The sequence below is a fragment of the Mustela nivalis genome (genome assembly GCF_964662115.1).
Source record: "Mustela nivalis genome assembly, chromosome: 1".
NCBI classification, from domain to species: domain Eukaryota; kingdom Metazoa; phylum Chordata; class Mammalia; order Carnivora; family Mustelidae; genus Mustela; species Mustela nivalis.
In genome coordinates this window covers 155,398,548-155,410,663 of record NC_139020.1, presented here as the reverse complement: position 1 = coordinate 155,410,663, position 12,116 = coordinate 155,398,548, and the positions used below count along the sequence as shown (strand labels likewise).

The window sequence follows — 12,116 nt, the reverse complement described above, 5'->3', positions numbered from 1 at the left end:
CAACTAAAATACGGGACATACCTTGAGAACTGGTGCTTTTTCTTCACAAATTAGTAGCCGAATGTCAGGGTTTCTTAGGTCTGTACAGTAAATTTTTCTGTCCCTTCCTCCAGAATACACGTGTGTGAAGGCATCATTGACTTGCAGAGCCCAAACACCTTCATCATGGACTCGATACGTTGCTATACATCTCTGCTGGCCAAGGGACCAAAGGCGAATGGTCCCATCAGAACTGCCGGAAAGGCACTGAAAACGAAGAAAGTTGAAGTTAGAATAAGTTCCAACCAGAAAAGTTCCTGCTTTGCTGTGCTCTGCAGTTGGTGCCTCTCTTGACTCTATAGTGTCAAACACCCACATCTAACAACCCGTATTTCTGCCTCTGATGAAGACCTCTGATAAGCATGCACCACAGGCTGAAATGACCAAAGGCAACAGTGCATGCTAAAGCAGAGGAAACTTTTTGAGCAAAACTGCCTCTGTCCTCTCCTACCTGGCCACATGCAGAATCAGCATCCCCAGGGAACTTTTTAAAAATGCAGATACCTGGTCTGATTCCAAAGCTAATGAGGCAGATTCTAAACCTGATGAAGCAAAAACTCTGGCAGGGTCTATCAATCTGTGTTTTGATAGCTTTCCAGGTCATTCTGGTACACTAAGGTTGACAACCTTTGCACTACGCTAAAAGGCCTTTTGGAGCCCTAGGTCACACCTCTGTCTCACCTCTCCCTCATGGCAATGGATTCCTAATGGCCTGCCAGGTCTCTGATATTCCATTAATAAGAATCATTAATTCCATTAATAAGGTCTCTTGACATTCCATTAATAAGAGTCACTAATTCCATTAATAAGAAGCAAAATCTAGTTTCAGGCTTATCACTCACTCTTTGTGATCTTGCATACTTCCCATCTGAGCCTCAAGTTCAACATTAATATAAAATATGGACCTTCAGCATTCAGAGTTAACAACAGCAATTCTGACACTTTCTGAAGGCTCAGGAGCATCAACTACATAGAAGATGCTGGCACACAAAGTAGGGCTGAGCACACTGTGACTCTGATAGAAAGAGGCTGAACTGGCCACACCACATTCATATTTGGCATGCCTGGGGTTCACTATCAGTTACTGTGGTGATTTGCAAAAGAGAATAAAAACTTGCTTCTTTGGGGGAAAAAATGGTGTCAAGAAAAAGCAACTGCTGGTGCTGGTGTAAGAAATTAAGGCAAAGAGCTTCAAAGAAGAAAAGATAGTTGTGGGCTTAAAGACTTAAAAAGTGTCTGAATAGATGAGGACTTCAAGAATATTAGGATTTATTGGCGTGCCCTGTGACAGGAAGGGGCCTTTAGAACTCTGGACATGTTTAATTATATGAACACCCACTAGGAAGCTCCCCCATAAACTGCCAGGGGCATCAGTGTTTTAATTCCTTACTCCAATTGGTTGACAAGGCAACCAAGAGCCTAACCAACAAGGAAACTGTCTGGAGGAAGTTACAAGCAGACCTCTGACATACCTGTGGGAGGACCCATGCAATCTGATGGAGAGAGGCCAAGGAGGGGCTCCCCCATCCAAGAAGAACTGCTACTCTGAGGTGGCAAAGCTGTTAGTGTAGCTTTATTTATTTTTAAAAATTTATATATTTATTTGACAGAAAGACAGTGAGAGGAAACACAAGCAGGTGTAGTAGGAGAGGAAGAAGCAGGCTTCTTGCCAAGTAGGGAGCCTGATGCTGGGCTAGATGTAGGGTGTGATGCAGGACTGGATGCAGGGCTCGACCCCAGGACTCTGGGATCATGACCTGAACCAAAGGCAGATCCTTAACAATTACACCACCCAGATGCCCTTGTTGGTGTAGCTTTAATCACTCAGATCTAGGCTATGTATCTCCAGAGAGTAAGGTCTGACAACTTTAGGATAAGGAAAGCTAAGTCCTAGTAGCCCAGGCAACTTGTAGTAGGGAAGAGGTAAATCCCAAACCTAAACGTACAGCTAAAAGCAGATGAGGGAACAGAGCTGTATCAGCTCTGATACTGAACACAAAATAATCTCTGATGGCAACTGTAATCTAAGACCACTAAAAAGTAGGCCCCTAAGGAGACAACAATTACTTTTAAAGTACAATGCTTGAGGCGCCTGGGTGGCTCAGTCGTTAACCATCTGCCTTCAGCTCAGGTCATGATTCCAGGGTCCTGGGACTGAGCCCCACATCAGGTTCTCTGCTCAGCAGGGAGCCTACTTCTCCCTCTCCCACTCCCCCTGCTTGTGTTTTCTCTCTCACTGTCTCATTCTCTGTCAAATAAATAAATAAAATTAAAAAAAATAAAAGTACAATGCTGGCCAACTTCTTTGTAGCATTTGGTAGTATAGTTGAAGGATATGCCTATTTTATAGGAATTCTGGTGCCAGCTACCTTGTAGGAGCTAGAGTAATCATCATACATTTCCCACAACCTCCACTCTTTCACTGGATAAATGTGAAGACCCTGTCACTAGAAAGTAATTCTTGGGACTAGGACAGAAGGACCTGAATGGTTCTACTACATTAGACTTAGGGGCAGAGTCTACAGCCCTGATCAGGTTTTTGTGCTTTTACCAACAGAAACAAGGGGGAACCAGTGTACTGAGGCCAGGCTGCTGCTGACCAACACAAGTGTTTCTGGAATGCATATGCAATTGTAACTGTCAACAGTCAGCAACAAAGTGCATAAGGTAAGTTGGGGGAAGGAGTGGCTTGATGCTTAAACACCCCTAGACTTTAAGCCAGGTTTGGCAAAACTTCAATGATAGGAAAACCTATCATTGAACCTATCAAGAACCTATCATTCTTCTGTGAGGGACACAGAAGAATGCCACTGACTCAAACCAAGACAGAAGACTGTCCCAGTTTCTTAAGCAACTGCCTTAGCAAGTACAAGGGCTGAAATGTCAGGTGGTTCAGCCCAATAATATTGGCACTATTCAAAACAACTATAGTGGCGACAATCCTCAAATAGTAAGATTTGCTAAATAAACAACAGAACAAATGGGGATGTCAATGGGATTCACTGGCCTATTATGCATATCTTAGCACAAGTTCTCGACTCCTGATGCCACCAGAGATCCTTCATTAGAAACTTGCAGGGCAACTCTGTGGGATGCAGTACGTGCTCTTGTCCTGCAACTATCTATCTCTCTCATATATTACAAGAGTTTGAGAATCAGTAGTCAAAGGATTCTTTCTTCTCCTTTGACTTGAACAAGTAGTTGTTATTGCTATTTTGTTGATCAATTCCCTAAGTGTGATGTGTAGTTGGTGGTTAAGTTTATATTTCACCTCTACTGCCAAGAAGGAAAATGGATGGAGGAGGAACTCAAGGAGGCTGGTATCTGCATAATTATGTGCTCTACCACTCAAGGGTAGCATTTCCAATGGTCTGCTTACAGTAAGTGGAGCTTACTTCACATGAAGTGCATCTGTAACCATACGTGCTACCTAAAAAGCACATTCATGACTATATAGATAGGAAACAAGGCAAGGAGTATAGCAGCAGGAGGAGCTTTAGAAAGTCTGCCGAGCCCATTAGCCTCCTACTGAAAACCATCTTGCCCACAGTCCCATTTCAGTCCCATGAAGACCACAAGACACAGTCAAACCCTGAACGAACCTCACAGAACAAGGCAGGGGCAGCCATCTCAGGTGTAGCCCAACAGCTACACTGCAAACAGTGAGGAGCTGACCGAACTGGGCTTCTTAGATTCTTTTTTTTTTTTTTTTTAAGATTTATTTATTTATTTATTTATTTGACAGAGAGAAAGATCACAAGTAGGCAGAGAGGCAGGCAGAGAGAGAGAGAGGAGGAAGCAGGCTCCCTGCCAAGCAGAGAGCCCGATGCGGGACTCGATCCCAGGACCCTGAGATCATGACCCAAGCCGAAGGCAGTGGCTTAACCCACTGAGCCACCCAGGTGCCCCGGCTTCTTAGATTCTTAAGAAAATGGGGCTGGAAAGGAACTCAACAATGCTAGAAAATGCCATGGCCTATAGACAAGAATATATTTACTATTTGTAATCTTCTCACAACCATACAAACAAATGTTATGGTCCCTACTTTGCAGATGAGTAAACTAAGGACAAGTAACATGAAATTTTCTCCTCTAGGCCACACCAAAAAGTGCTCTTGTCCTGCAACTAACATTAACATCTAGATCCTTCTGCATCTCCAAAGACCTCCATGGGCACCTTCAAGCCTATCTTTGCCTGGTTCTGAAGATGAGTTCCTGGTTTGGGCTAGTTTTCCAAACCTCTCTTTCACCTCTGGAGACAAAGGTTTCTCTAGTCCATGTGTGAGGCAGCTCCTATGATGTAATTTCCACAAAAGTGATGGCACCTCTCATCATGCCACCTCCCTACTCTCCCTTTCCTAACCTGCTCACAATCAATCCCAGTTAGCTCTGGGATTCTCCCTGGCCCATGAGAAAAAATGGCTGGGGGAGGCAGAGGTATAGGGTAGTGTTAGGTCTTAACTGAAAATGGTGCTCGGTTTTTGTTTTTATCATCTACATCGATGAAAGATCATTTTCCCACTGCTACAGAACAAACAGAATTACACACCTAACAAAATACTAGAGTATCAGTACATGTTCACACATTACCAAGATGTTTTCCTTTGAAGTGCTGACTCTTAAGTATTACGACAGGTGACTAAACTTATACACTGTATCTACAGTCAAATGACAGGATTTGCCCAAAGTCAGACCCACCGTCAGCAAATCTTTCCTTAATTCACTAGCACAAAGCATTCAATACCAAAACTTCCTTTTGCTTTATACAAAGTAACATTTTAAATTGTTTTGTCCTATATACATTATAACTGCATATACTTGTTGATGTAAGTATTATTCTGAGGGAATTTTTTTTTTTTAAGATTTTATTTATTTGACAGAGAGAGATCACAAGTACACAGAGAGGCAGGCAGAGAGAGAGAGGGAAGCAGGCTCTCTGCTGAGCAGAGAGCCGGATGTGGGACTCGATCCCAGGACCCTGAGATCATGATCTGAGCCAAAGGCAGCGGCTTAACCCACTGAGCCACCCAGGCGCCCCCAGGAGAACTTTTTGTTTGGCCTTTATTTAGAAGTGATGCAAACAGAGTAATTTCAAAATGTGGATTACTATTATATACAATTGAGTATTTTAAGGTTTTAAAAGTATACCACAGTTCTCTCGCCCCCGGGAGAACTTTTTGTTTGGCCTTTATTTAGAAGTGATGCAAACAGAGTAATTTCAAAATGTGGATTACTATTATATACAATTGAGTATTTTAAGGTTTTAAAAGTATACCACAGTTTATGTGTGGCTTTGGGTTGAGATCAACCTAGGCAAGAAAGTGGGACATTTCTGGTGCCCGGAATTCTGGACAAAGTCCTTAGGTAAACGTGCATGTACGTACCTGTGTGCCATCTCTGTTCAACAGCAGTGCTTTGACATTGTCGGTGTGTCCTTTCAGCTTCATTAGTTTTGCACACGTTCTTGGATCCCATACCCTTAAAACCTGTGTATTTGAACAAAATATCATACAACCTGTGTATATCCATGAACAAATTTCAATGATAAATGATTTAGAAGTCAAATGACAACCTTTACATTCTGAGAAGGAAATACTGGTCTCCAAAGACACTGCCTGAGGCCCCGTCTTCTCAAGTAGGAGGAAGCTTTTCTAATGTCAAAACACAAATAGGCCTCCCTCACCCATCCACCCTGCCCCCATCACCACACACGACAGTAATTATATAGTTACATTCTTGTTTGTTCAAATAAAACCCTTCCTTTAGCACCCACCAGGCAAAACCATGGTCTATATATTTAGTAATTACACAGATCAAATTATTTTGGTGTCTTTGTTTTCCAGTGTTAAAATATACCCAGTTAAGCTCCCCCTTACCTTCTCAGTGGACCCTGACACAATGATTGTTCCCAGTTGATTCATTGCCAGGCTATAAATGGAATCTTTGTTCCCACTTAAAGAAGAAGCTATTAGGGATAAACGAAGCAAATGTTAACAAAATCATCAGCTGTTCGGCAGCTAGTCAGCAAAAATTTTAAGTTTAATTATTTGGTTTAGAAAATCTTAAATCTTAACTGAGGGTTACTGGAGGGGTTACTGGAGGATGGGGTGGTTGGGCGATGGACGTCGGGAAGAATATGTGCTATGGTGAGAAAATAAATAATAAAAAAAAAAGAAAATCTTATCTTTGTGAGTGCTCTAAGGAAAAGAAATCTAGCTATGATGGAGGTCATTCTAAACAAGACTTTTATCAAAATTTACACCATTTCTAGATTTAAGTATGGTGCTCAATAATTATTTGCCAAACTGAATTGCACTGCTATTTAAAAACTATCGACGTAAGTATTTTATTTATTTAAGTATCTATGTATTTTCATAGATACACATATGCTAATAAATATGAAAAATATGTCCAAACTCATAATTTTCAAGGAAACACAAATCAAAACAAAAAACATTATTTTCACCTACCAATTTAGATTTTCAATGAGCTAACAGTTCTCAAAAATAGTACAATGGTACTCTCATACATTAGTTGTGGGGTAAGTACAACTTGTTTGGTACAACTCTTGGAAGGACATTAGGCAATGTGTAGCAAGAATCATGCTCACAGTCTTTGATTCAGATCTAAGTTTTACTGAGGTAAAAAAAGTTGCATATAAAATTGTCTATACAATTTGATCCTAATTTTCAATAAGAAGTAAATAAACATACTGAGGACTTAAGAGTGAAGTAGTTAATATAAGCACATATTTAGAAAATTAGTGTAGTAAGTACTCAATAAATGTTAGCTCTCAGATTTCTATCATAAATCAACCTGTGTGGTAATCTCTCTAAACAATTCTAAGCAAGATGTATCTACTGCAGAATCTGTTACTCCTGGTCTCTGACCTTGGGACAATTCCGACTTCTTTTGCTTCGTTCCCTCTTGTCACTGTCTCTTTGAGGCAGACCCTCCATCTAGAGAAAACTAAATGATCTGTCATGACAGTCCCCAGCAGGGACCAGGTGCTGAATCACTACACTGATGCACTGGTGAAAAATCAAGGAGAACAAAGGGAGGGTAGTGTTTACAGTTTTGCATATTTCCTGGGGAAAAGGGCAGAACAATATTCAAGAAATTATAAACATCAGTCTCTTAACATGCCCTTCCTGGCACATCCTAGATTATCTTACAACTGTTTTAGCTATGTCAGTGTAAGAATTCCACAGCCACAACAAATTGGACCTATATGTAGGGATCTAGATAGCTCAGATCCTGAACACAGACTTTCCAGGCCAGGGTTAGCCAATAAGGTGCTCCTAAGTGTCCATTCTGCCACCTGGCCTAGAGGACTCTAGTAGGTTGAGCCAGCTGTGAGGATGAGTTTCAAATCTAGACTTGTTTGGGTCTGATCTGGTAATCTGAGATCTCTTCTTAGCTGATGAGAAACCCATGCTATTATTAACCAGCTCTGGGGGCGCCTGGGTGGCTCAGTGGGTTAAGCCACTGCCTTCGGCTCAGGTCATGATCTCAAGGTCCTGGGATGGAGTCCCACGTCGGGCTCTCTGCTCAGCGGGGAGCCTGCTTCCTCCTCTCTCTCTCTGCCTACTTGTGATCTCTCTGTCAAATGAATAAATAAAATCTTTAAAAAAAAACAAAAAACAGCTCTGTATGTCTGTGAATTGCCTCCGGAGGCACCCAACCCCTCTGAACTCTTCTGAAATCGGCTGGAATGTGTAGAGTGGCTCTGAAAGGGTCCCCTAAAATCGGTACTGGAGGCCTGTTCTTCACCTTAGCCATCAACTCCATCAACTCAAGGGCTCAAAAGACAGAGTGATACTTCTAAGAGTCAGAAACTGCCTACTTTGTCAAGTAATCACCACCTCTATCAACAGTATCTGCTGAGACTGCAGCTTTGGGTCAGGCAATGCTGTGCGAGGTACAAAGTGACGATAAGACAGATTCCTTTGCCCTGCAGGAACCTACACTTTACCTAGGGAGCCAGGACATGCACTTGTAACAAAAATAACCAGGTTACACCTGAAGAAGTTACCATTTTTAGACTGTAGTGAGGAATTAGCTTGTTGTTGTTCAAACATACTCTTGGGGGTTAGAACACCGTAGGTAGAAGTATTTTCAAAATATGAACCACTGTCTCGATGCAAACCTATCAAAGACGTTTCATAAACCATTCTTTATGTCAACTTGAATTCAAGAAATTTTTTTCAAACACCTTACTTGTGACAGTGTTATTTGAGGCAGTCAGTGCTGTTAAAGTATTCACATCCCAAAGGAATATTTGTCTGTCCAACCCAGCCGAAGCTACCAGTTCTTTATCCTTGGCATATGCTAAGGCCTTTACATAATCCTGTAACAGAACACACATACAATGATCTACTAGATCAGTAAGGAAAGGAGCCACATAAAGTAGTGAGATCTCAGTATTATACGAGAGACACTGAAAATTACATTTGTTGTTTTACCTTATGTGTCCTTAGTGTTGACATGCAAAATCCCTTATGTGCATTCCACACTTTCACTGTCGTATCAGAAGAAGCAGATATTACTAGAAGAGGCAAAGAATAAACAAACCTGAGTAGTAAGACTTTTCACCATTTTAAAGACTTAAAATAATGCAACATACTTGGAAACCAATGTACACACACACACACACACACACACACCAAAAAGCTCCTCCTAGAACCTACTGTATTTTGTCTCAAATATTTACTTACTTATTTATTAAGATTTTGTTTTTATTTGAGAGAGACAGAGAGCACGAACAGGGGGAGGGACAGAGGGAGAAGCAGACTTTCTGCTGAGCAGGGATCCTGACACGGGGCTTAATCCCAGGACCCTGGGATCATGACCTGAGCTGACGGCAGATGCTTAACCACCCAGTCCCCCTCAAATATTTTTTAAACGAGGCAGGGAAACCTTTTTTTAATGTTCCACTTGAAGGAGCAACTAATCTGATTGAGAAAAATTTCTCTAACACAGACTGCAAAACCAAGAAATGGATTGTACCATAACATGAACAAAAGACACATTAATAAGGCTAAAAGAATACATATTGCTATCAGTCTATTTATATATAATCTGAATGCAGGAAAAATTAATCTACAGTGCTCAGAAGACAGGAAAGCAGTTAGCTTTGGGCATAAGGGAGTGATTAAAAGGACAGTCCAAGGGAGCTTCTGGTAATCTGTATATAGACATGGGTGTTCACCCATAAACTTACGAAGCTGGGTTCTCAAGGTGTGTGTGCTTTTCTGTATATATGTCAAATTTCAATAAAAAAGTACAAAAAAAAGAAAAGCATATCAAATTGAATAAAAAACTTCTAGAAGCCCAATAATCAGAAGAAGTACTTACATGTTTTCCCATTACAACAAAGTACAATGTCGTTTACCCAATCAGTATGGTGTTCCATAGATGCTATGTATGGATCTTGCTAAAATTAAAAGAAAAATTGTTAAGAAAATCATTAGTTTACTTTAGAGGATGAAATATATTACAATTTATATGTATGTTTACTTTCTTCAATTAATGTGACACATTGCTCTCAGGTCTTAAAACTGACAAGTGAATTCAGAGTAGAATGAATGAATGAATTTACTTAAGAGAGAGAATGCACACTGAGCTGAGCAGATGGGGAAGGGCAGAGAGAGAGTCTTAAGCAGGTTCCATTGCATAGTGCAGAGCCCAGTGCAGGGCTTGATCTCACAACCCTGAGATCATGACCTGAGCCCAAATCAAACAGTCCCCATGTTTAACTGACTAAGCCACTCAGGTGCCCTCAGGGTAGAATTTCATCAAACATTTGGTGCTTCCATGTAACAGACGTAAACTGAGGTTTTGTTTCAGAAATTTCATTACTGAAAAAAGCCTAGGTTTCTAAAACAAATGCTTAATTCTTACGCCTTAAGTTAGCAAAAGCAACAAAATCTGGGCGAGACACTGCATATGACACAGAGTGCTGCAGGCAGGGGTTTCCTAGGAAGGATAGGATGTGAGCAGATCTTCAGGCTGGAGGGATTTGGATTGGGGGTGGCAATGGCTCAGAGCAGACCCAGAAACGATCAGGCGGCCGACAAGAATATTGAGAAGCCCAGCCTGACTGTAGAGGGAGATGAATATTTTCGCTCTTAAACTCCTACTAAGGTTTTTACATTCCGAATTAAATGTTTTCCTCATGATATCTATAGCAGTTCAGAGAAGAATCAGAAGCCCAAAGTTAAAGGAGTACTACCTGTGCCACTGTTTCAATTCAGTAACTTGAGATTCTTCCATTCTTCTCTCTTGGCTTAAATACCAGGAGAGGCCTTTTAAAGCATTTAGTTACATCCTATACCAAACACAGGCAAGTTCAAGACTCTTCAAGGGTGAAAAGAACAGCTCTCTACAGATTTATTTGAGAAATGATGCTACACAGGCTTATCATGAAATGAAGACTGGAAAAAAGATTTCTAAGGGCAGGACAGGTAGCTTGCTAGATTCTCTGAGGCTTAAGTTCTTGCGACTATTTTCCTTAATGTATTTGAAATACTATCAATTTCCAGGAAAGTGACATTCCAATTCAAACATGAGTTCTAACAAGTATTTCAAAGCCACAGTATTCTTAGTTTCTTTCTTTTTTTTTTTTTAATTTTTTATTTTTTTATAAACATGTATTTTTATCCCCAGGGGTACAGGTCTGTGAATCGCCAGGTTTACACACATCACAGCACTCACCAAAGCACATACCCTCCCCAATGTCCATAACCCCACCCCCCTTCTCGCAACCCCCCTCCCCCCAGCAACCCTCAGTTTGTTTTGTAAGATTAAGAGTCACTTATGATTTGTCTCCCTCCCAATCCCATCTTGTTTCATTGATTCTTCTCCTACCCACTTAAGCCCCCATGTCGCATCACCACTTCCTCATATCAGGGAGATCATATGACAGTTGTCTTTCTCTGCTTGACTTATTTCGCTAAGCATGATACGCTCTAGTTCCATCCATGTTGTCGCAAATGGCAAGATTTCATTTCTTTTGATGGCTGCATAGTATTCCATTGTGTGTATATATACCACATCTTCTTGATCCATTCATCTGTTGATGGACATCTAGGTTCTTTCCATAGTTTGGCTATTGTGGACATTGCTGCTATAAACATTCGGATGCACATGCCCCTTTGGATCACTACGTTTGTATCTTTAGGGTAAATACCCAGTAGTGCAATTGCTGGGTCATAGGGCAGTTCTATTTTCAACATTTTGAAGAACCTCCATGCTGTTTTCTAGAGTGGTTGCACCAGCTTGCATTCCCACCAACAGTGTAGGAGGGTTCCCCTTTCTCTGCATCCTCGCCAGCATCTGTCATTTCCTGACTTGTTGATTTTAGCCATTCTGACTGGTGTGAGGTGATATCTCATTGTGGTTTTGATTTGTATTTCCCTGATGCCGAGTGATATGGAGCACTTTTTCATGTGTCTGTTGGCCATCTGGATGTCTTCTTTACAGAAATGTCTGTTCATGTCCTCTGCCCATTTCTTTTTTTTTTTTCTTTAAGATTTTATTTATTTGTCAGAGAGAGCGAGTGAGAGAGAGCACAGGCAGACAGAGTGGAAGGCAGAGTCAGACGGAGAAGCAGGCTCCCTGAGGAGCAAGGAGCCCGATATGGGACTCGATCCCAGGACGCTGGGATCATGACCTGAGCCGAAGGCAGCTGCTTAACCAACTGAGCCACCCAGGCGTCCCCTTCTGCCCATTTCTTGATTGGATTATTTGTTCTTTGGGTGTTGAGTTTGCTAAGTTCTTTATAGATTTTGGACACTAGTCCTTTATCTGATATGTCATTTGCAAATATCTTCTCCCATTCTGTCAGTTGTCTTTTGATTTTGTTAATTGTTTCCTTTGCTGTGCAAAAGCTTTTGATCTTGAAGAAATCCCAATAGTTCATTTTTGCCCTTGCTTCCCTTGCCTTTGGCGATGTTCCTAGGAAGATGTTGCTGCGGCTGAGGTCGAAGAGGTTGCTGCCTGTGTTCTCCTCAAGGATTTTGATGGATTCCTTTCTCACATTGAGGTCCTTCATCCATTTAGAGTCTACTTTTGTGT

The 12,116-nt window shown here is 41.3% G+C and overlaps 1 protein-coding gene across 7 annotated transcripts in view; it reads right to left on the bottom strand.

The window, feature by feature from the left end:
* Nucleotides 1-12,116, bottom strand: part of WDR48 (WD repeat domain 48) — a 54,340-nt gene that overhangs the window by 21,627 nt on the left and 20,597 nt on the right. For all 7 annotated transcript variants that reach the window (XM_082746278.1, XM_082746280.1, XM_082746281.1 and 4 more), the window contains 6 exons: nt 9,396-9,474; nt 8,504-8,586; nt 8,259-8,388; nt 5,915-6,003; nt 5,423-5,524; nt 22-246 (listed from right to left, as the gene is read on the bottom strand). In XM_082746278.1, the coding sequence (XP_082602404.1) occupies nt 22-246; nt 5,423-5,524; nt 5,915-6,003; nt 8,259-8,388; nt 8,504-8,586; nt 9,396-9,474 (708 nt within the window). The remainder of the gene's footprint in view (nt 1-21; nt 247-5,422; nt 5,525-5,914; nt 6,004-8,258; nt 8,389-8,503; nt 8,587-9,395; nt 9,475-12,116) is intronic.